At 39.1% G+C, this 23,302-nt stretch overlaps 1 protein-coding gene across 3 annotated transcripts in view; it reads right to left on the bottom strand.

The window, feature by feature from the left end:
- The window catches only part of LOC124182814 (atrial natriuretic peptide-converting enzyme-like), a 90,461-nt gene that overhangs the window by 7,042 nt on the left and 60,117 nt on the right, over positions 1-23,302 (bottom strand). For all 3 annotated transcript variants that reach the window (XM_046570534.1, XM_046570536.1, XM_046570535.1), the window contains exons 3-10: positions 18,200-18,260; positions 13,983-14,100; positions 8,052-8,805; positions 7,270-7,397; positions 4,051-4,183; positions 3,185-3,339; positions 2,246-2,444; positions 2,017-2,169 (exon numbers count right to left, since the gene is read on the bottom strand). In XM_046570534.1, coding sequence (XP_046426490.1) covers positions 2,017-2,169; positions 2,246-2,444; positions 3,185-3,339; positions 4,051-4,183; positions 7,270-7,397; positions 8,052-8,805; positions 13,983-14,100; positions 18,200-18,252 — 1,693 coding nt within the window. In that variant the 5' untranslated portion in view covers positions 18,253-18,260. The remainder of the gene's footprint in view (positions 1-2,016; positions 2,170-2,245; positions 2,445-3,184; positions 3,340-4,050; positions 4,184-7,269; positions 7,398-8,051; positions 8,806-13,982; positions 14,101-18,199; positions 18,261-23,302) is intronic.

Here is a 23,302-nt window from a genome sequence, read left to right as displayed (position 1 = left end):
CCTGGACCGATTGTAAATTGCTCAGAGTATTGTTTTGATTCCAACACTGATTTCGGTTCAATACCGCTGCATAAGCAACGTGGAATTGGCTTCTTCGAATTTTTCGAGCTTACTTCACAATCAAGTCCTTTTCCCAATGCTCGGTCTGTTTATATAAGCACAGTTGTCGTAAGTGAAACTTGTTGGTACTGAACATCGTTTACCTTCTTACGTAACCGCAGCAGCCTTCGATCGTTACTCGACCCACTTTTCTCTAAACTGGTCCCCTAAACATTATTATTTTCTTATCATCCCCATTATAGTTAATTTCGCACTCCGAGTCTTCTTTTCTGAAACTGTCAGATTCTGGCTCTTTTCTTTCCTTTCTTGTTGCTGTTTGTAATTAACTGAAGTACCTATTCTTGGAAATTGGTTTCATTGGTAACAACCGTATTGCAGCATTATATATCATCATGAAGTCACTCGAGAGGTAATCAGAAACGAAATATAAATAACCGAATTTTCTTGGGTATGAGAATTTGTAGAGTGGTACGGAAAAATCATCGGAATCAATTCCGCCTCGGCAGTATAATGCATTTCGAGAAAAAATGTGATAAAATCACGCCGCAATCGTTTCATGAAAATTTTTTACAACCCAGGATACACCATTTTTTTTTAATGAAAACCGTTCACAAACGATTGTGCGAGTAAGTTTGATTTGAGTAATTGTTTTCCCAAATCGCTCAAATCTGAACTCCATGATCACGCCAATTCTCGCGGAAGGAAACGGGTGCCATTTGAAATTGGAGCACGAAAATTGGTGACAGCGGCGGGATAACGTTTCAAGAGGTATTCCGCAGTGTTTGGATCATTGTTATCGTGGACAATAGATTTGGTGAGATATTTATAACGGTCGTTAAGCCCGTCTTTTGTTTTCCCAGTTCGTTCTCGACGTTGCCGCATGACATACCCCATGCAAAATGCATTTTGCTGAAAAAAAAAAAAAAAAAACACGGACTGGAAGAAGAAAAAAAAAAAAAATGATAACGGGTTTATTCGGAAATTCTTATATATTTGAAACTCAGCATGAACATAACTTGGCTGGATGACATGTTTCGCGCTACTCACAATATCTCAAAAAACTAGACAAGTGTGAGTAGGACTCGCGCCCTGAGGTTTTCGTATAAACTTGATCATTTCCTTTGATGTTATGTAACAACAGATTAACTATTTTGAGACTTTTCCCTTTACTTGTGCCGTGAGACCTTGTTTCTTTTCAAATTTCATGATTCTAAGTCAACGGGAAGTACCCTATAGGTTTTGATGAGTGAGTTTGCGAGTGCTAAAGTATGTGACATAAATGGCCGCATCGTTTGATTCCATTGACCTGGAAGCTTGAATGTCTTACACCTCCAAGAGATCGTACATCTTAGTATTTGATATTAATTTCAACTTGATACTTCTATCAGTTCCTAAAAAAATTGTCTTGACAGACGAACAGACAGACAACGAAGTGTTCCAACAAGGGTTCTGTTTTTACTTTTTGAGTTACGGAACTCTAAAAAGGACCTAACCAACCTAACCACTTTGAATTCACAAGACAGTGTTCTTCGATAGCTAATTCGTTTTGCCACGTCCTCAGACGGTTATTATTAGGTTGATGAAAAAACAAAAGGAAAACAAATTTGGATCGTTGCAAAGAACGTGACGAATCCACAAATATTGTCTATAGATATAAAGTCAATCAGTTTGAGCCGTTTTTGAGATATTCTGGGCATCACACTACACATTGCTGAGAAAAATGGTTGACGTTATTGTTAATAACAATGCTTTCTATCAAATGAACGTATCAGAAAAAAATACGCAAAGGAAGCTCAATATACATGCTTTTCAATCAGATAAGCCCGAATCGAATGAAGCAATTGGTTGTCGGGATATAAATTCACCTACCCTTTCAACCATCTGCTCGTACACACCCCATTATGTCTTTTTCATACAGGAGCACAATCATCATTCCACTAGAAAGATATTACTCACCGGGTTTCTCCGCCCTTTTTGCCGCTTCGATGACCTCGCGGTGTCCAACGCAAACCTCGGGGTCAGCATTCTCGGGAAAAAGGTTGCACTCTAGATACTCGGGCAGGGTGAGACCAAACACTTCGAGGAAGAACCCGCAGCGATGTTTGGTCTCTTCAAAAAGGAACGAATTTACAGCATTGGCCGAATAAGCAATCGAAGGAAACACCAATCAGTCGAAAATTCTTACGATAGCAGAGACTGCGACATGGCCTAACCACCTGGCCTCGTACACCACACTTCGGCACAAACACACTGCAGAGAAACAGGGCTGCCAATTCGTAGCAGCGCACATCGACAACTGCGTCGTACAGTTCAAGCTCGTGCTGAGCGTCCCTCTGTCCAAAGTTGCCCATGTAGTTCGGGAATACGGTGAAATTGTACGGGATCTGTAACAATCACGTGTCAACGATGAACGATGCCTATTTATACGAGAGGTTTAGGTCGACTCGGGATCAGTTGTGGACATCGTTTGATCCGGTTGTGACCACATTTATTACATTTAACCGAGCATTATGGTCACCAATCGTACAATGGTGCTTTGATTCACCACTTCAAAGTTGAATATCAGTATTGAATTGAGTAAATCCATGAGATCAAAGGTCGCACCAGCGAATACAGAAGTTCGCAAAAGTGGCGAAAATTGATACAGTCGAAGTGCCACAAATGGTGTATCAAATTTTTCCTGCTCCTCGACAAAGACAAGTTCCTTACTTTCGTGTTTCCACTCGGAATGACGTATTTCATAGGGTTAAATATGAGTAATGAATATTGATCCTGAGTGAAATGGACCAAGTATATAGACCTTGAACAATACCCTCTGTAGGAGTTATCAAATTGTTCGACTATTTGGAGTTGGATGAAGCCCTTAGTTCGAGCGGAGGAGTTCACGAGCTGCAGAGAATGAAACTGAAACTCCAACTGCCGGATCCAGTCGAGTGCTCGCGATGCACACTCAAATGGATAGACGTGTGCATGCGGGTCAATGCTGTCTGTTTTCATCCGAACTAGTCGAACCCCCTGGATTTCAGTGCACCAAATATTTTTTCGCAAACGAAACGAGAAGGCGGATTGCACATTCGTTCGTCACAGTGATTTGGCAATAATCGGTTCACTTCACTTCTCTTACCTTGTGGTACTGACAGAAGCTGACGATCACTGGCAGGCAGATTCCTGGTGCTGGATTTTTCAGCGGTGGTTCAAATTTCGGAGGTCCTGGGGCTATCACCATTTCCGTCGAATGTACAGTATTGTTTTCCAACCTCACAGTGTACGCTGGGTAAGCTGCAAGAGGAAGAACAAACGCCACTGGATCATTTGGCTGACCACTTCGATCCTTCGATGGTATTGTTCATGTGGTTTTTTGAACAAGTCACTTCGTTCAAGTATGACGTATACAAGTAGTTAAAGAGTGATGATTATTGGACTTTTGTGAGAATTAATTAATCGAAGAATTAATCTAATTCGGTTTGTTTTCATGTAAGAATGGTGGATATGTACTACTGATTTCGAATGACTTGAAGCATCAAAATCGATGCTCAGCAAATGGGCACTAGTGGTGAAATGTAGTACAACTCATGAAATAAGTCAGTGCAATTGATACAGTGCAATGAAGCTTTTTACGGTCTCTCGGCAAAATGAGTTCTATGCAATTAAACGAGTCGATTGGAATCCAATTTCCCGAACATTAATATTACACGTTACATACATCGTGCATACATAGAGACCAATGCAGTGTGGAAAATTTCTCGGGTGGAAGTGGTCGCTAATTGGTTCGATATTGTATCCGGAATCTGGCTTTGTGACAAGTTATTAACGCTACTGATTGTGAGCGGAGAAAACCGCAAACCGTAACATTCAAAGGACGAATTATTATGGCTTGGAATATAATAACTGTCACGTAGTTGGTTTAAAGTCGCCGAGTCTGCAGTTATCTGAAGCTTGATTGCAGGCTTTCACGAAAATTCAGTTATGACATCGATCAGTTTTACTCACATTTAAAGTACGCTGCTAGGCCACCTGCTATCGCAAAAAGAGCCACGGCGTTGACCAGCACTTGGGCAAATCTAAAACGCAGTCTTCCTGTCGTCACGTAATGACTGCTCGGTCTCCTTATATCTCTGATTATCTGAATAAATATAAAATAAGTTAGTTCGAAAATTCCGCATAACGCAGTTCATGGATAGATGGAGATTCTAGCTCGATGAAAAGAGTATGCAAACGCTTCAAAGATGTTTTGCCACCCGTTTGAACTGCCATACCGTTTGTTTTTACACCTCGAAGATTCATTCCAAGAACAATTCCTGAACTGGACAATGAGTTCTGGAATTTGCTTTCGTTTATCGTCGATTGTTTAAAAAAAAAAAAAAAGCGTTTGAAACAAATCCCTAATTCTCTGTACAGATTTTTTGGGGTTGTGTGAAGCGGTGAATTGGTGGTAGGAAAATCACCCCGGTTAATTGGTGGTGAATTAGCTCGTGTAAAACTCTGAAGCGATGAAGTGACGAGAGTGTTTTTATCAGAAGCTAATTGGAGGGGCGTGCGAAAACCCTCGGCGATTAAAAGCCGAAATTTACTTAAAGCGAGATGGAATTGAGAGTCACTTGAGCCGCGAGTAGTAAGAGGTAATTCCACTCTCTGCTCACCCCAACGTTAAACAACAAAGTTATGGCGCTTGCGGTTCGGCTTTCAACCTATATGTTTTGCTTGGATGCAAAGCAGGACTTGGATTTTTAACGCTGATGAAAAGTGTGCGAAACGAGCAAATAAATGGGAATAATTCTCTACCAGCTCTTTTTATAGGTTCGTTTTACTGCAGGAATTCACAGACCTCGATCCTATGTAGAGTTTCATTCAATGGAGTCAAAAGCTTTTCATTCCTCTTTCTTTGGGTTTCGTTGCACTTTGTGAACAAGAATTTATTGATCTGTTTTTACATGTTTTGATTGCGTTTTTTTTTATGTCCACGTGCGCGGATGCGCGCGCGTTCATATATATTTCCATCACTGTCGTATTGTTTCGGCGAGCTGAAAAAATCTGATATTTTTATTTTTACACATACAACTCTGATTTGCATTCATCATACTCGGCAGAGCTTAACGAAGAGAAAGTATCATGCTGAAAAATAAAAAAAAAAAAAAAAATGCCAATGCAATACAGAGATGGAATTGAAAAAGGTTTATAACTTCCTCTTTCCCTTTCTCTCACATACTGAAATGCAACGAAGACAGAATAATGAACGAGTTGAAAAATTAAAGCTGAAAAGTATCGAAGACCTCTGAATAGCAAAAGTCTTGTGCGTTCAATTCAACCACGAGTTTAATTTTAAGGACTTCGGAGTACCTGTGTGATTTTTACTATTTCGTAGCATGTAGCGTCGAGTAATTACGTGATATTTCTTCCAGTATAACATTATCCGATGTCAATCCAACACTATTCCATGTTAGTCTAACGCTATTTTGCGTCAATACCACACTGACTAAGGTCAATCTAACACTATCAATACGCTTGGGTGAAGTGTCTACTTCTCAGGACATCTCAGAATTGATTAGTGCGTTAACGATCCTTCTCACGAAATAGAATCCACCCTCCCATAAGCAGGTCTGTATAAAGTGTCTCTCAAAACGGCTGAATGCAAGAATTTCAACTTATTCGTACGGTCGCGTCGCACGTATAATTGATGACTTGCCAGCCCCTCATAAGCTTTCAAACGAATCAACACGAAAGAAGTAGTGGTAGATATGAAGATTTAATGCCGATATCAGCAGGTCTACCAAATCTTTTCAGGAGAAGAGAATCTTTAAGCTGAATGTAAGCTCTGCAGTAGGGATGACAAAAAATGTTTTTATTCGAACATCAAACGATAGAAGCTCGGTAATTGATGTTGGAACACGTTTATCTAGACAACATTTTTTTTTTCTCTCGATTTTTATTTTATCTCCGCAGGCGAGTTATTCAGGTTTCCAGAACCCTCCTATAACGTTTATTCAATCTGTTCATCTCTCGACCCCTCTTTTCATGCTTCCCTTCCACAAGATGAGGTTTCAAAAAGCCCTGTCTCTTCGAAGTGAGTGCGCGATTTCTCTTACTGGAATATTTGCAGCGTACCGTAGAGTTCCGACATACAATCAGTTAACGGCACCAGTTTGCAGTGCTTTTTAATAAGCGACGAAAAGCCGAGACCAATTCCACGGTATGGTTGAAAAATGACTATAAGCTATTTTCAACTAATTTCAAGAAGGTTTCAAAGATCTTCAACCGTTTCGGAAAAACGGTTTCAAACTAATTTCGAAGAGCTTCAAGTGTTTTGTAAATGGTTTCCAGCGACTTCAGAACGATTACAAATGCTTTTAAACTAATCACACAGAGTTTTAAGCGATTTTTAAGTAGTCTCCAATTAATTCGGAAGGTTCTAAATAATTTCTAAATGATTTCAAAGCGATTTCACACTGATTAGAAATGGTTTCAAACTAGTTTCATTGAATTTGAAACAGTTTTAAGCGATTCTTCACTGATTTGCGGCAATTCCTGCGTGATTTGAAACGAATTCGAACGATTCTACGCGATATCTGAGTAACGAGCTAGGAAACGAATTAAGCCATCGTCTAATTAATAAAGTTAGCTGTTCTGGCCGGTTAAACCGGTTAACCGTACAGCCTTGCATCTGAGCGCTTGTAGTCAGAAGTAATTTGCGCTTTTAACAAGTACACCGTTGAAAGTAAGTTTCACTTCATTTTCACTTAACTCCTTAAAATGGTTACTTCAGATTGTGTTCCATATAATATTACAGAGATAATTCAGAAGCCTACGTTCGAATTCGTCTGAATCTTGAGATAACGCGCAAACATAACGCTTTTTATAGTATGCACGTAAATGATATCGTAAAGTTTCATACACTTTGTTACTCTACGTGCCACTATAATTGGCTTACACAATTCACCCGACGTTCACAACGATTAATCTCTCTCTCATGGAAACAATATACGAGGCTTTCCGAATGCAAAACTGAAGTTGCCACCGACTGACAAGTAGGTACCGCGGTTGGAAATCGATACCGTAGTAGAACCTACCATAAATAACAGTCCGTGATGATTGTCGCTGTATCAGAAAATACAAGCGAACAAAATGGCAGGAGAACGTTTCTAATTCTGTATTTATCCTTCAAGAAATAGCAGTCTGTAAAAGGACCGGATTTTATTATTGGAATTTACTCACTCTGTGATGAAGCGACATGTTGCTTCCGTTGTGAAATCGCACGATTGTTTGCAGACTGGCCGGCGTGCTCATCGACTTTGTGATCGGACTTCCTGGCGGATTCTCTGGCTCCGGTACAAGTGCTCTTCCTAAAAACAGGCAACAACAATTGACTAACAGAGTGGGAAAAGTATATTGGTGAAAAATTAATTATTTCCAATATGTTTGAACAAAATATCCATGAATTATTTCAAAAAGTGAGGACACAGCTTTGAGAACCTTTTGTAATCACGTATGATCTTATTTAAACACCATGATTTCTTCTCAACTCACTTCGAAACTTTTGTATCGTTTCAAAATCATGAAAAATCTCGATTAAACTCCATAAATTTTCTACAGAACACTATGAAATTTTTGAAATACTCGTAATATCTTATTCGAGCTTCATAAATACTTGTTAAACCACCTGAAAACTTTTTTAAACTTACGAAAACAAGTGAAATATTGTTCGAACTACATGAATTCTCCTCAAAACACCTTAACACTCTTTGAAACATTCGAAATCACATAAGTACATGATCAAGCCTCATCGATTCTTGTCAAATTACTTGGTAACTTATCAAATGTTTCTGAATCACTTGAAATCTCTCGGAACCCTTCAAAATCTCATCCATTTTCAAATTTGATGGCGTACGTGAGATTTTTGGAGTTGAAATCGTTAAAAAAACTGCACAAAACCCAAAGCGAGTAAATCTCTAAGAAACGGACATGTCTCTTGGAATCGAGAACCCTTTTGAACACACCTGGAACTTTCCCGTTGGCGTGTTTATGGGGCAAAAGCGGTGCCTCCATGGTCTTGCTGGTGTAGCTGGGCGAACTGGTCTGACTGAAGCTGTCCGAGGACACATTGCTGTCCTGGCGAACGCTTATGGGCTTAGGAACGGGACTCTGAACGATGGCGCTGAGCGGTGGTGGGATGTTGGTCTGCGTGGCCTTCGGAAGTTTCTCGAGTTTCTCGCCGGTGGTCTTTTCCCGCTTGCCGAAGCTGTTCTGAAGCATGTTCCTCGCCTTCTCCATGTCCGAATCGTACCGGGACTTTAGCTGATCTTCAAACTTCGCGCGCTCCGGTACTTCCGGCGGCTCGGCCGGAACCGGAAGCGGCTTCTCGTGCAGCCTGCGCTCCAGATCACGCGCCGCTCGCTGAAGCTCCTCGAACTTCAATCGCTCGACGCCGGCGTGCTTTCCAAGCTCACCGGTTCGCTCCTGCAGCCGCTTATCGAGGTCACGTGACGCCTTGTCAAGCTCGATCAGATTCCGTTCCTCCTGACGCTGCTGCCACGGACTCACAGCGCCACTGCTCTTCGCTGCCGTCGGTCTTGGTTCGGGTTTTGGCGGCGTTGGGTCCGCCTTTGGCTGCCCGAATTGCGCCGCCGGTTTACGGTCAGGATTCGAACGCCGCGGGACTGCCGGGAGCTGGACTTGCAACGGTATTGGACGCTCGTTTTTGCATCGCTTCGGAATCGCCGGGGCTCGGAGCGGGATCGGCGGTGGCGCCACCTGCGCGACAAACGGAAGAAATTTTTTCTTTCACTTCGTCATCGAAAGTGGTAGACAATATGTAACAATGCAACGTTCGTTCCCATAAAAAATAAAGAAAAAAAATTTATTCACGACATTCTCAAAAATATTAAAAGTTATAAGTGCTCGAGTGTTATTGTGACATTGTCATTCGATGGTTCAACAAAAAATTGCGAGTAACTCTCGCGATTCTCGTTGTTTAAAAAATTTAGAAACATTTCTCAACTGAACTTGAAGGTGATTTTCCAAAATACGCGATTAAAAAAAGTGAAAAATCCCGGACCCGCAAATCCCGGTATTCAATTCACACGTAGATTCGACTACACCGAACAAAGTTTCATGAACAAAGTATTTTCTTGCATGGTTGGATCGACTTTAGTCAGTATAATCCCTAAATAAAATTTTTACAAAATAAACTCCTCACTGAACTTCACTATTCTCATATAAAAATTCAAGCTTACTCCATGGCTGTAATTACGATCCTAGTTGCATAGAAAACGAAAGGAATTGCTATCCAAATGTACGATCCAATTATAACGAACCATCAAATTATACCAACGATTCGCAGCTTGCAATATTCGGATGAATTTTAAATGAAAATAGGTTGACGATGTGGAAAAATTTGATTACAGAAATAATTTTGGTGTGTTATAACTTGATTTTATTTCAACTTTGTTTTTTACAACTGAGTGACGTAAAATATGATAGTTAATCATGAGACTGCAACTCAGGTGACAGCTTTTATTTTTTATGCAACTCGAATAACTCTGTGATTGTCTCAAATTTTTTTGCAAAAATCTTTGACGATAAGGACTTTTTGAAAAAGATGAGGAATTTTTCACGGTCACAGACGTTATTTAAACCAATATTCAGAAACATGTTGACTGAAATGGATCGAACCAGACTTAGGCTTATTCAATGAAATTATATTGATATAGTTAGAATCTGTCGGAAAAGCTCAGAGTTTCAATTACTTGTTTTCTCGATCGTTAAATGATCGAGGATCTATTAATAATCGTCGTGTTCGCGATCCTACGTGCTTTATGAAATTGTCTTAATATCCAATTTTTCATCCAGTTGCAGAACTGCTCGGTGAAATTTCAGCGTCTTTCAACGACCTGCTAATTTTTAGCTCATTCGCCTTTGTGATATTGTTGCCGAAAATTTCTCAGATAGAGTTGAGAAAGAATTTAGTTGCAAGGTTTCGTCGTCGCGGGTTTCCTCGAGCGATACTTGTAAAGAGACAGGCACTTGCAGGAATTTGTAATTTCACCGGACTTCATCCTTGAATTACTGGAACGCTCTTCATTCTTTGTCAACTCAATAAGCGCAATAAGGCAACAAATTTCTCCCTCAATTCGCAAATTTTCAGGTCACAGGCATTTCACTGTTATACATGGCTTATTTTTAAGGTGTAAGGGGTTCATCTACTCATCATTTCCAATGTATAGCAGATCAATGTATGCCCATTTCAAATATTGTTCCCTCCTCTCTTTTCGACTATTTCAAATTGTTCAAAACAATATAACCGTATGATTCTACTGCCTGCGAATCGAGTGATAATTTGTTGCAAAAAAATTTATTGGACTTATAGGGAGGTGTAATTTATTTGGTTCCCCAGTGTCGAAAACGTTTTGCAAAAAGATAAACATAGCTTTCAGCCTAACCAGGTTTTTCGATGCAGAAAAAACGACAGAAAATGGGTGAAATTTGTTGTGAGTATAAATGTGAGTATAAATTGAGTGACCTTGTGTTAAAGTGGTTGTGGTGCCGGTGTAAAGTGGAATTCTGAGTGTCTGATTGTTGTGGCTGACACACTGGCTGCTGATGGTTTGGACAAAAAGCCTGAAATGGAAATAAAAAACGAAGTAGAAGTAGAAGTCGAAGCAGAAGTCAAATCGCATTTGCGGAAATCCGATTCACTGACTTTAAGGCGGACTGCAAGTGACTCAATAATCGATATTTGATCCCTTATTTCATTACTAGATACTCAGACATTGAGAATATATAAAATTTACATATCCGTAAGATAACAATATTTTTTTAAGTATGTCAGAAGAACAGAAAAAAATAAAAGTAATAAATGAGAGCCTCGATATTGATTGTTCATTTCAAATCGGTATAAAACGGTCGAAGAATTATTGAATTTTGGATTATGAATGTTTACCTTATTTTTTGGAGAACGATGTTTTATACATCCCTACCAAGACAGTTGTTTTCATTATGTTGGCATATGCAAATATACAATTTTTCAAGACTGCACTGATATTAATTTTTATTAAGAAACAGCGATATTAAATTCACTATTGCCATGAAAACGAAAAAGATTCGTTCTAGTCATCTTGTGAAAAACGGTTATCGTTACAACAAGAGACATATTACAGAGTCAAATCGAATAAATTTACTGTATTTTTTGTCACTATACAGCAATTTTAAATGAAAAATCGATATCGAAATGCTTTTCTTCAAACTTCTATTGAGTTTGTTCTATTTCACACTACGTTGGCTCTCTTGATTCAGAAGATTGTTTTCTAAAAAATTGACTGAAATAGTTTTCTTTTTCATCATATTAAAATCGCTAAGTCAGTTCAATTTTACAACATTGCACTGATTTTGATAACCGTGTCAAAAAGAAAACGTCATATCAAATGGACTACTGAAAAAAGAAAATAGTCCTCTGAATAAAATAATGAGCCATTGAAAAGTGAAGCCGAATGAATGTATTAAATTATCAACTTCGAAGGGATTTAAAATGAATCATTAATATTTAATCCTTATCTTCATAATCCCAGTATTACGTATCTTTGTATTTTTCAAGCTATTTCCGTAGTTCAAAAATATAGTAATTCAAGAAATAATCCGTGTATGACCATCGGGTAATAAAATTGTCGAACAGTGTTAATTCTTGGCAAAGCAGCCCTGTTAAGTACGTAGAAACTTGCCGGAGCTTCCCGTCGACGAAAAGTTTCGGGCAAACCATTTAACTCTACTAAGTGTCAAGTTCTCCTTCCCTCCTTTCCGCCCCCATTCCACGCTCCGAAGGCAGGAGGGTGGGAATTTTACTTGTCAGCAAAATTATCGAAAATCGCTCTTGTTCCTCGAATAGCGGCCGTGTTCCGCCTCACCGTCGACAGAATTTTACCCGGTGTTAGTGCGTTCTGGTCACGATCCGAAGGGTTTTACTTCCACCTAGACCTCGACGAGCGACTCGATCACTCCCGAAATACCGGGTTGAATAAAGCCTCAGCACTTTGTGAACCCGAATTTCAGCCCTTCAAAAAGAACAGCAAATCTTCGAGCAGCTAATCGAATTAACCAAGTTTCAACTGTGTGCCTCAAATAATTCGAATGTCTCAACGATGTCAACTTGCCCATGTACGGTATTATTAAAGCAAAGCGCGAGAACTATTCTCCGCGTTGTGACAGCACATGGACTTGAATTAAGTTTATATTTTATTGTGTACACAAAACCTTGAAAGAAAAGTCTTGGAAAGCTTTTCGATCGAAACAAAATTCACGTTTTTTATAAATTCTAATCGCACGTCAATGAACTAGGTTTTAGTTTTGCATTATGACGACACCTTAACTCAACTACCCAATAATGCCCTTATGGCTGAACTTCCTCGTTACGAAAAATTACTACCGTACACAAAATTTGGATTCAATCTTTTAAAAAATTTTAAATTAGATAAGTTTCCCACTTCTGCGGTTTCTGAACTTCAAGCATAACAATCTCATTTTTGCATTGTGATGAAACATGTTATCCAATTACGTAATTATTTGCGAGTGTGTGTAGATTTCTCATCATAAAAAAAGTGATGAACGCTAAGTTTTGATTGTTACGTTTAATAGTTTTGTAATCGAATCGGAATTGAAATGGTTCTAGTTCTGCGTATGCTGAGATGAGTGCATAAGATTTAACTTCAACAGTTGAAGTCAAGTTACGCAATAATGAAAATAGAAGCTACTGAATGCTACGTTTCGATGAAACATTCAGCAATTTTAAAATTGAATTCGGAAGAAATATTTTTTCCAAAGCGTCTCAGAGAACAGCACTGGAACTTTTTTTACATTTCAACCGAAAATCTTAGGGCCTGTGATTGATTTTTTATGTTTCATTTCGTCAATCTTTTGTTTTTACGTCTAGCGTACTTTTAACGAAAACTTGTAGGACAATTCTAATTATGTTTCAACGATTCGAAGGTAACGGTTCAACCTGAGGATTGACCACATTAGCCCTTCGAATGAGAACTAGAAATTTGTCGAGTCCAACACGGAGATTTGCAACTACTAAAAGCCTCGCCTCGAAGCTAACGAGACTCGAAATACGACCATGAACCACAGAAGTCCGGCCCTCATCAACTGATCTCACCAAGAATATCCGTCTGTTGCGGCTTTTAAGGTAAATTAATGAACAAGGAGTCCGAAAGCAAACGAACGGAGGAACAAACAAACTGCACGGAAAGTGGAAACGGAGTTTCACGATGCGTTGCGGAAGCTGTTTCAAAGACATTTTAGATGATTCCCGGAAGCAAGAAAATCAAAAATTAGCTAAAAACTCGAACACGTATCAAAGTTCCGAAACAAACCTTTTTGACCAGTGTTAGTGCTAAAATTGTTAGAACAAAAAAAAAAAAAAAAAACTCGTGTTTAAGTAAACAAATTTCAAAATTCGTTACGTCTTAGTTTAGAAAGCTTAATTTTTATTTGTAACAGAAACCATGGAATACTTATTTCAAAAGTATCATAATACCAAAATAAGCGTCCAAAATTTTTCAAAAATCACTACGGTAACTTTATATTACCCATTCCAATTGATTTCATTTTTTCAAAAATCTTATTGACCCATAATGAATCGTACAGATTTTGTCAACTCAAAAATTGGTTTGTATCTGTACTCTTTTCCGAACGGTATAGGTACTTACATTCGTGTGATTGATTAAAATATTTTGTTGAAAAAGACTCAACGATATCATATACGTCAAACTTATAATGCGATGACTTACGAGCAGCATTTTTTTTTAACACACAACTGTAATGAACGTCTTTTTTCATTGCATTGGTTTTTGTTCCGCCACGTCTATCAGTGCTGCAAAATTGTTATACACATGGTTGATTTTCGCTCTTAACTGAACACATAAATTTTTATCACCTACCGCAGGGGTTGCGGAATGGCGACGCGGTATCGGCGGTGCTCCAACGTTTCCGGCCGGCGGTGGTTCCGGTAAAAGCGACGTACGCGTCGGAAAGCCGACGCTGTGCGTCCTGCTCTGCCTGTAACACGGATCAAAAAATAAATCAAAATTATTCCACAGGTCGAAGAATTTTCAAGCTGATTAAAATACTCGGACCCCAAGCCCCGTACGGGGTGAGGGATACAGGTTGAACGCCGATCGAGCGCGACTCCAGGTGGCGGATAGGAGAACGACCAGGGAAGGCCCTAGGGGGTGGAACGTTCCTTCCTTTTTTAGTCGTGGGACTCTCATGGATTTGGGACCGGAAAACTTAGATTCAAGAAAAGAGCATGACGACGTGGCATCCACGGAGACCAGCTCGATGGAAATGAAGCCAGAAGTCGAGATCGAAAGTCTGCGGGCGGACGACGAGACGTGAGTCTCCTTGACGCCTTGATCGTCGACAGGGAGCATTTCGCTCACCCTGGGACCCACGGCTTCAGCGCTAAAGCCGAAGTGTATGCTTTACTAGCCTGTGCCAGGTATATCCTGAGAAGATGTTACAAAGACAAGAACATAAACATTTGTAGCGATAGTCGGGCTGCAATCAGTTCCTTGGATGCTTAAATCATAAGGCCAGTACTGGCACGGGAATGCGTCATACTGCTAACACGGCTGGCATAGGCCAATCACGTGAGCTTTATATGGGTGTTGGTGCATAGTGGTATCCATGGCAAGGAGCTGGCATACAAACTAGTCACGAAGGGCACTTCACGCTGGGCAAGTGATGAAGGCTGCCTCACTGACATATATCCGGGGTACGTAAGGTACACTTGGGGACAATGAATCTGAGACGGCTCATTTTTCACACTAGACAGTTATGTTGGCAACACAGAGAAACCTACAGTGCCATAGTCGACCGAGCATGAAACAAACTCAACCTCAATAAACGTAACATAACCCATGACCGTCGAATCTAACCTTAGAATACTCCGGGGGTAATGACTTATTGGATTGACACGTATTCTAAGGTTAGATTCGACGGTCATGGGTTATGTTATGTTTATTGAGATTGAGTTTGTTTCGCTCTAGGCCGACTATGGCGCTGTAGGTTTCTCTGTGTTGCCAACATAATTGTCTAGTGTAAAAAATTAGCCGTCTCAGATTCATTGTCCCCAAGTGTACCTATCCAGGAACTGGACGGAGAGCCGCATGGCTCACACAAATGTCCCCATTCCAAGAGCCATCGCACGCTTTAGGAGCCACGCTCACTAATCTAGACAGGACCCAACTGAGAGCCGTGATGGGTCTTATTACCGGGCACTGGTACACGAATGGGCACCTGATGCACCTCGGACTCAGTACGGAGTCCCAGTGCCTGAGATGCGGAGAGGAGCAGGAGACTTCCTCAACCGGATCGTGTGGTGTGGCGGACTGGAGGGCACATGAAACAAGCCCTTGGGGTCAGCCACGTCGGCGGGGAGAATATCAAGGAAACACGGGTGGACAGGATGCTTCAGATCGCTAAACTGGCTGACCTCACGTCGTTTCCAACATTCTAGGGTGCCTAACGGGCCCGGGCACAATGGTCCAGCAGGACTGACCGTCCGGTCACCCTCGCTCAACAACAAGATTAAAATAACAAAAAAGAAATAAAAAGAAAGAAGACCTGAGTTATCAGTAAAACTATAATATGTCTATATTTCTGTGTATACGTATAAAATATATCGTCCTTTCATATTGTTATTTGGTTAGAATCGACTCCGGTTGTTTTCTTCTCCTATCTATGGTCTTTTCCATTCTTATCGCATTGACATTTTTTACCATTACATCTATTGAATCCATTATCAGTTGATAAAATTAAAATGATATATATTGGTGAGAATGTTGCGTGTAATCCCTAAATCCCGATGAAAAGGGGAAGAATTCGACAGACCGCAAAGGACAGGAATCGACCCGACTGCTCAGATACCGTAAGACTGGTTGTTGTGTGTCCAACAATAAGCTACGAGAAATTTCTCCCAGCTTATGAAAATTGATGCAATTATAGCGCAGTGGGAACGAGGTAGCTCGTTCATTATCGCCGAATTATCCTCTGCTAGAATTCCTTCAACACGGAATATGGTCTGAGGTTTGTTATTATCGAAGGCTTGTTACTAATTTTAAGGCGAATTTTCTGGGGCAAGGGAATCGAAACTTCACATTGAACATTTGCAAGGGAACGCTTTTGCGGCTATGCGTTGTTCAAATTTTGATTCTCATTGTAATCTGGGGGTTTGAAATTATCTCAAAGTGATAAGTACGCGGTGATGAATTCGCGATTGTACCATTTTCTTCAAACTCTGTGTTAACGCATTAATATGAGAATTTCGAGTGAAATTTTTTAATAGAAATATGATTAGTAGTATTGGTAATAGTAGCAATAGTCACAATAGTTAAATAGTAGTTGTAGCGCTGACAGTTGCAAAAGTCGCACTAGTGACAATAATGGAATAGTGGCGATAATGATAATAGTGAAATAGTTGTGATAGTTGTAGAAGTATTAATAGTAGCAATAATGGATTAGTGACCATAGTGAAAATATTAGTTATAGTGGTTACGTTGTCTATCGTGGTTAGGGGCCGTCCATGTTTTACGTAAGATGTTTTGTGGGGGGGGGGTGCTTCCTAGGTGTTACGATTTCTTACTGAACGGGGAGGGAGGGGGATGGGCAAAAATTGCCTTACGTAATAAATAGCCGGTGATAGTAGTAATGGTGGTAATATTGACAATGTAGGAAATAGTGGTGATAATGAGAATGATAATTCTACATTATTGTTGACCTCAATTTAAAAGAAATATTTTATGAAATTTATGAAAATAGGGAATGTTGTCCAATAAAAACTCAACGTTCGACAACACACTAGCTTCAAGATTAGACTCGAAAAATCCGAAAACATCCCGTCTACGCCTAATCTTCTGCAGAAGAATAAACAGGTACTTTGATGAATTAGCGATTGAATTACCCCAAATTACAGAAAGAAAACCGCATCCTCAAAACCTGCCGTGGATACTCAATATAACCACCAATCTGTGAGAACAACGAAACGAACTTAATCCAATAACAGCGCACCGTAAGATCAATTGCAAAATAACATCTACACATAAGCACGGAGAGAATAATTGGCTTAGTCTCACCCTTTGTTACCGTTGAAGAGCAAGACGAAATAACGAGATTCATCATACAAGAATTAGTGGTCCAGGTAAAGGCGAAGTATATGTGTTATACGCATGGCTGTAGAAGTTGCAATCTCGCATCACGAATACCGTGATACGAGAATTCTTATCAAGTGCCCAAGTCTTTTGAACGCAATAAAGAACAAGACAAAGACTAACCAATTCATGATACAGACCCAAGACTTGATCCACGAAGCACATAACAATGGAGAATCAATTACTTAAATCTTACTAACGAGAGTAGGAGCAGTTGTTTTGTCAGGGCGACCAATATTCATAAATTCAGATGACCGACAGATGTTAAAATTTTTGAGGTTACGTACTTCGCGGCGTTCTGTCACCTAAATTTACCAATGTTGGTCACCCTGATGAAACAACTGCTCTTCTTTTCGAATCTTAACGCATGCGCACTAAACCATTCAGTTGTTAGCAAGTCACTCTGTATAAATAAGAACTATTTAATATTATATATAAACCCAAAAAATAATATTCCGATCTATTACTAAAAATTCAATACTCGACACGATTTCGTGACTTATTGACCAAACGTCTAGAGTGAAAAAAGGAATTGAAATCTACGGTGAAGATGAAGCAAAAACAATTGTACGACGTATTAAATTTACAACAAATATATCTATATGCCGAAATATTTTAGAAACTACAGTAAAAAGATGCGACATATTTACTGGAAATATTTGTACTCTCGTGTCTATTCATATCTTACGAAATTGGAACACTCGTGCTCATTTTTACTAGTGAACTAATAATAATTATCGGGCTTGAAGTCACTGCCAGAATGATCGCGAAGCCACTGATTGTTTTTTTTTTTGTTTTTTTTTCTTTCAAGTTTTTATTTCGAAAATGGCTGCAATAATCCAGGTTTTTGATTTTATGACATCAGACTCCGGATCGTCGTACAAGGTAAAATTCTCGACTGTTGTGATCTGAACTGTTAAAACGATGAACATGTGATGTTTTCTTACCTTGGCTGACGTGTGGGACTGGTGTCACCGCCGGGGGGCGCCGTTCCGGACATTTTGAACCCTGAAACAAAGAGAGATCACGTTTTAAAAACGAAGAGATTCGAGCTAAAGAATTTTCTAGCAAAAGCGAGGAAGATGAAGCGTAAATAAGTGGATTCCACCCTCTCTTATCTTTCAAGTAAAACGGTACAAAAACGGAGAAAAAGAAAAATTTGACGGGAAAAAAACGGGGCGAGGAAACGTGTACTATAATACGCATGAGAATAATTCCGCTGACAAAAGGAAAATTATCCCGCACGAAGGAGGAAAAAAAATATATAAAAAGAAAATGAAAGTGAAAACGAGAAATTTAAAAAAAAAAAAACATTCTCCGACGCTAGCAGTTTTTATCTCGGCGGTCGTTTTCACTTCGGGTTATACTACACCCACATCTTTTCCAGTTTTCCGCGGACAATTTTCACTCCGGAATTTCATATCATTGTGTTTCGAGTGCTTTCTGCGTAATCTGAATATACAATGCCATTATGGACCCACGGTTTTGGGTGTACTTTTAGCTGTACCATGCAGATCTCTATTTTCGATCTAATTAACTCGTGGAGATCGAAAAGCAGAACGGTCGAATCAGAGGGCCGGCGACGTTTACGGTCTCTGTTTGGTAATTGGAAAAAAGCCTGATGATTCGGTCAAAACTCTGACAACCCTGAAATCGGGATTCCAAAACTGAGAATTACGGTTCAGAGAAATGCAGACACTATAAAAATTATAAGGCTTCAAATACCAGACATTAAGAGTGTAGAAAACGCGAGAAAAACAAAAATTTAATTTACTATTAAATGGGGTCGAGAAAGATCAGTGAAGAAAATACGTATAGAATAGCCCAAATCAATGTATCGATTTATAAAATCGTCGTTGAACTTTTAGTGAAAGTTATAATTTTATCTACGTGTTGACTCTTTTTTTTTAGTTCCTTTTACTCTACTGTTGTAGTATCTATATTTTGATAAGAAAATCTTAGTCTTTGCATCATATCGAAGTGGCTCTGCATTTCAAACTTGTAAATTATACATTTCAGTGAAAAGCCTCAATTTTGACTTTTGCAAGGCTTTGGTGAGTTGAATTTTATCCATACTCCCTAGTTTTTCATTTCGATTTTTAGGATTTCGTGTGAAATGTTTTCAACTTTCTCTCTCTCTTGGGGGGGGGGGGGGGGGGAAATTGCTGATGTAGATTTGACTTCCAAATTGTTACAAATTTCATCCCGTCAACTGTTGTTGAAAAACGATTTTGAAAATTTGTGCAACTCTTAAATTCGGATTATTGTCCTGTCAATTCTGACATTTTTCTATATTCCGACCCTCTGCAACTATGGGAATTACAAATCAGCATGACGCTGCAATTTTTCCGATCTCCCTGAAATTCCTGAAATCCGTCGCGCCGAATGAAACTTTACGCCAAGACGGATAGCGACGAGAGTTTCTCAGACCCGGTATTGATTCTGCGTGTTATGTGGGACGCAAATTGCTGGTGCTTAGAATCAAACTTACCAGAGTATGAGTAGAAAATTGTTAATAACTTTCCGAATCGATATTCCACTGAAAGACTTTGTCAGGCCAATCGGAGAACGGTGAAACAAGACTTCCGGCCCTGTTCTCTCATTCGAAATTCGAAAATCGGACCAATCTGTATCCAATCATGCGATTCTATGACACTGAAAACAGCAACTTCCTGCCATTCAACACGATTCCCGACATTCTTTAGCAAAAGACAGCTCGATCAATTCCAGGACCGCAGGAAAATTCCGTTTTTGGTACTGAAAATGTTGTGTCAGAACTCGCAATTAGTAAATAAAGCTGAGCCGATCGTTATGTGGATTATGTGGATTTGATTCCGAATCACAGAGCATCGTAGGATTGTTCGCAGATCATTTCTTTAGAAGTCTTTTTTCCTCGGGATGGATTAATCATATCTTATCAATGAGAGACTTGCGCCACCTGCCGTAGGGAAGTTGAAACTAATCCGCAATAATCAAGGCTCCATAAAATCAAACTTTAATTGCATAGTTTCGCAGCTCAATCCCTGTCTAGATTCCTTCAACAGATATGAAAAGCCCAGTTACGAGAATTCGGAGAAGATTCGACGAGTCATTTTCTAGACCGAGGGAACATCGGATTTTCGCAGATCGACATTTTCCTGCGATAAAGAGAACCGGATGCAGCAGAACTCTGCTAACCGCGCGCTCAGATTTCACCTCTAGATAAAGTCTTATAGCTAATCCTCCGATGATCTCAACACTGAAAAGTCGTTGGATTCGTACCTAATTAACTTTGCCAGATTATGAGATATTCGTGCCTCCTCAACCGGCTAATCCGACGTCAGAATATCGGGATAATCGAGTCCATATTGCGGACGGCTTGATAATATCACATCCAATTTCGATGAATCTTGATCCTCGCCAAGTTTTCACTCTCCCGATTTCGGTTAATCCGCCAACATTTGTCTATCATCAAAATCAGGCCTGGTGATCGTCTTATCTCAACAATTACGAAGCGTCTTGTCCCGAAGACTCGATGCTTTTCACTAACAGAATTTTCAATGATTCAATCTCAATGTTGTTTCACCGTCAGACCCGTGAAAAATTCATCGACGTATCGAAGCTTGGGTAGTTTTCGACCCAGCCGTAGCGCAATGTCTTGGAATCAGAGGCAGGATTTTCTTGGAAGAAGGAAGCCCTGTGATCTTCGGTGCGTTTAATTAATTACACGCACAGTCAAATCCGGACTATAGAGCAGCGCTGGCTTTTGAGTTTGCAGTCACTTAAAGCTCGGTAACCGGCTCAAATATAGATCATTAGATCCCAGACGGCGTTCCTATTACTGTTTATCAATCTCGTGTTGCTTGTTATTACGCCCGGTCGATAGAAGCGACTTTTATCGCCACGCATTTACTCCATTATCATCATCACTCCTAACGTTATACGATTATTACGGTTGTATACTTACCGCTAGTTGCTAATACCGTTTTATGCATCGGCGCGGTCTCAATTCGTCTGTTAAACGATTATTAGACACAAGCAAAGTAGAATTCGTTGAATTTATCAGTCATGGTGTTCAATTGTATCGAGAGAAATACTTTTTGATTCAGAGAAAAGTCAGTTTATTCGAATGAAAAATTTGGCAAAAATAATATTTCAGATGGTTCGATGAATTCAAAATTCAAACGAATACTAAATGATTTTTTTTACCTCGCTGTACAATTTTGGCGATACTCAATTCTGTCAAAACAAGTATTTATCGACGAAAATATTTTGCAGAAAGGCCGGAATATCGAAAAGTAAGTTGTTGGAAAAATGGAACATCGTTTGTTTTTTTTCCAACCGTACTAATACCCACACGTAATTCTGGACAATTATCATATTGCACAATGAGTTACGTGTTTCAAATATTGATCGTCACGTGTTCCACTTTATCTGATATATTATACGTGTATAACGTTTTCTTTGTGTGTGTCTGTTTTTTTTTATTTCTCGCAAGGCATTATTATTTCTGTACTCTCTTGGTATGTCTGTAATACACGTACACATATTTCACATCACAGCTGTGCTCTGATTTCAAAGTTTGTAGCTAACAAAACCGTACAAGCGATACTTTTTGCTCACCCTCCTTTTTCTTTTCCTCTCTGGTTTTTCTTACCTCGATTTTTCCCTTTATTTTTTTATTCCCGTTCCTCACATTTGTTGCTTTCCTTTATTTTCTCTTGTTTTTTTTTTCTCTTCTTACGTACCTACGAACAATGTCGTATACCTTTCGCATGCGTATACGCGTATATAAGCATGTATGTAATAAACGTACGAAGCAAAAAGCGGAAATAATTGTGTGTAGGTATACGTAATATGCGTATAATGCGATACATTAGACCGTATTGACTCGTCTCTGCGTTGTTAAAAAGAAAAGGAAAAAGCTTTCAACGCTGAATAAAGCGAGATATTATTATGTAAGCTTTCTTAGAAGAAGCGAAACACCGGCACCTGGAATAATACTTTGTTGTAAAGCTGGATAAATGAGATGAATGAAAAGAAATAATACCAGAAAAACGAGACGAACGAGAAAAAAAAATTGATAACAAATCATTCTTCAGCTCATACGGTACTAAAAAAAAAATATACGTTTGAATAATAAAGCATGGCAGTATAATAATTATGATGGTTGAAACTATAATAGTCTTAGTGAAAACCGTTTGAATAATTATAATATTGTTTGAAAATAACGAGAGTATTTTTCACTTATTTTCGGTTGTTTCTTAAAGCTCGATAAAATCCGTTCAGATTTTGGAATTCGCGTATAAACGTATTTGCTTCTTTGAACCTATTGAGATATTTGTATATTGCAAGATGAAAACCTTCTAAAATAGTTCGTCGATATCCATGAAAATTCTGTCAAAGTCGCAATGCAAAAACTTCTGGAAACCATTGAGTGACAATTAAAACTACTTAAATCACCAGAAATCGTCTGATTCTTCGATGAATTTACAAAACCGTTCGAAATCGTTTCCCAATCATCCCAATTAATTTGGTTCGGATTACGCTAAATTATTTGCAAAAAAAAAAAACATCACGCTTTCGAAATCTTGCAGAACCATTAATTTCGGTTCTGCGCATTAAAAAAGGGCAAGAAAAATGAACGCTGACAGGTTATAGCCGGATAAGCATGTAAAATCTGCCCCCTATGATTTTTAAAAATCCATATGGTTGATCGATTTCTAGTTGAAAAAAAAAAAAAATCGCGAAAATTTCAGCGTTAGACCCAAAGGGTTGTGACGTAGTTAAAGAAAAAAAAAAAACGTGTTTTTGAGAATTTATTTTATTGTAACTATTGCATTGAATATATTTTAACAAAAATTTTGGTGGTAAGAATTACCGATAAGAGACGTTGAAAAATAAGGATTTGAAGGCTGAAATTTTCAGGCAGTTTTTTTTTTTTTTTTTTTCAAATTGAAAATCGATCAGGCGTATGGAATTTTAAAAATCACTGGGGTCAGATTTCATTAGCTTATTCGGCTAAGCACAATATCTACCCTTTTTTCTGAGATCACGAGGGAGTGCTTTGA

This window comes from Neodiprion fabricii, chromosome 5 (genome assembly GCF_021155785.1).
Source record: "Neodiprion fabricii isolate iyNeoFabr1 chromosome 5, iyNeoFabr1.1, whole genome shotgun sequence".
In the NCBI taxonomy this organism is placed as follows: domain Eukaryota; kingdom Metazoa; phylum Arthropoda; class Insecta; order Hymenoptera; family Diprionidae; genus Neodiprion; species Neodiprion fabricii.
This window is presented reverse-complemented; position numbering and strand designations above follow the sequence as displayed.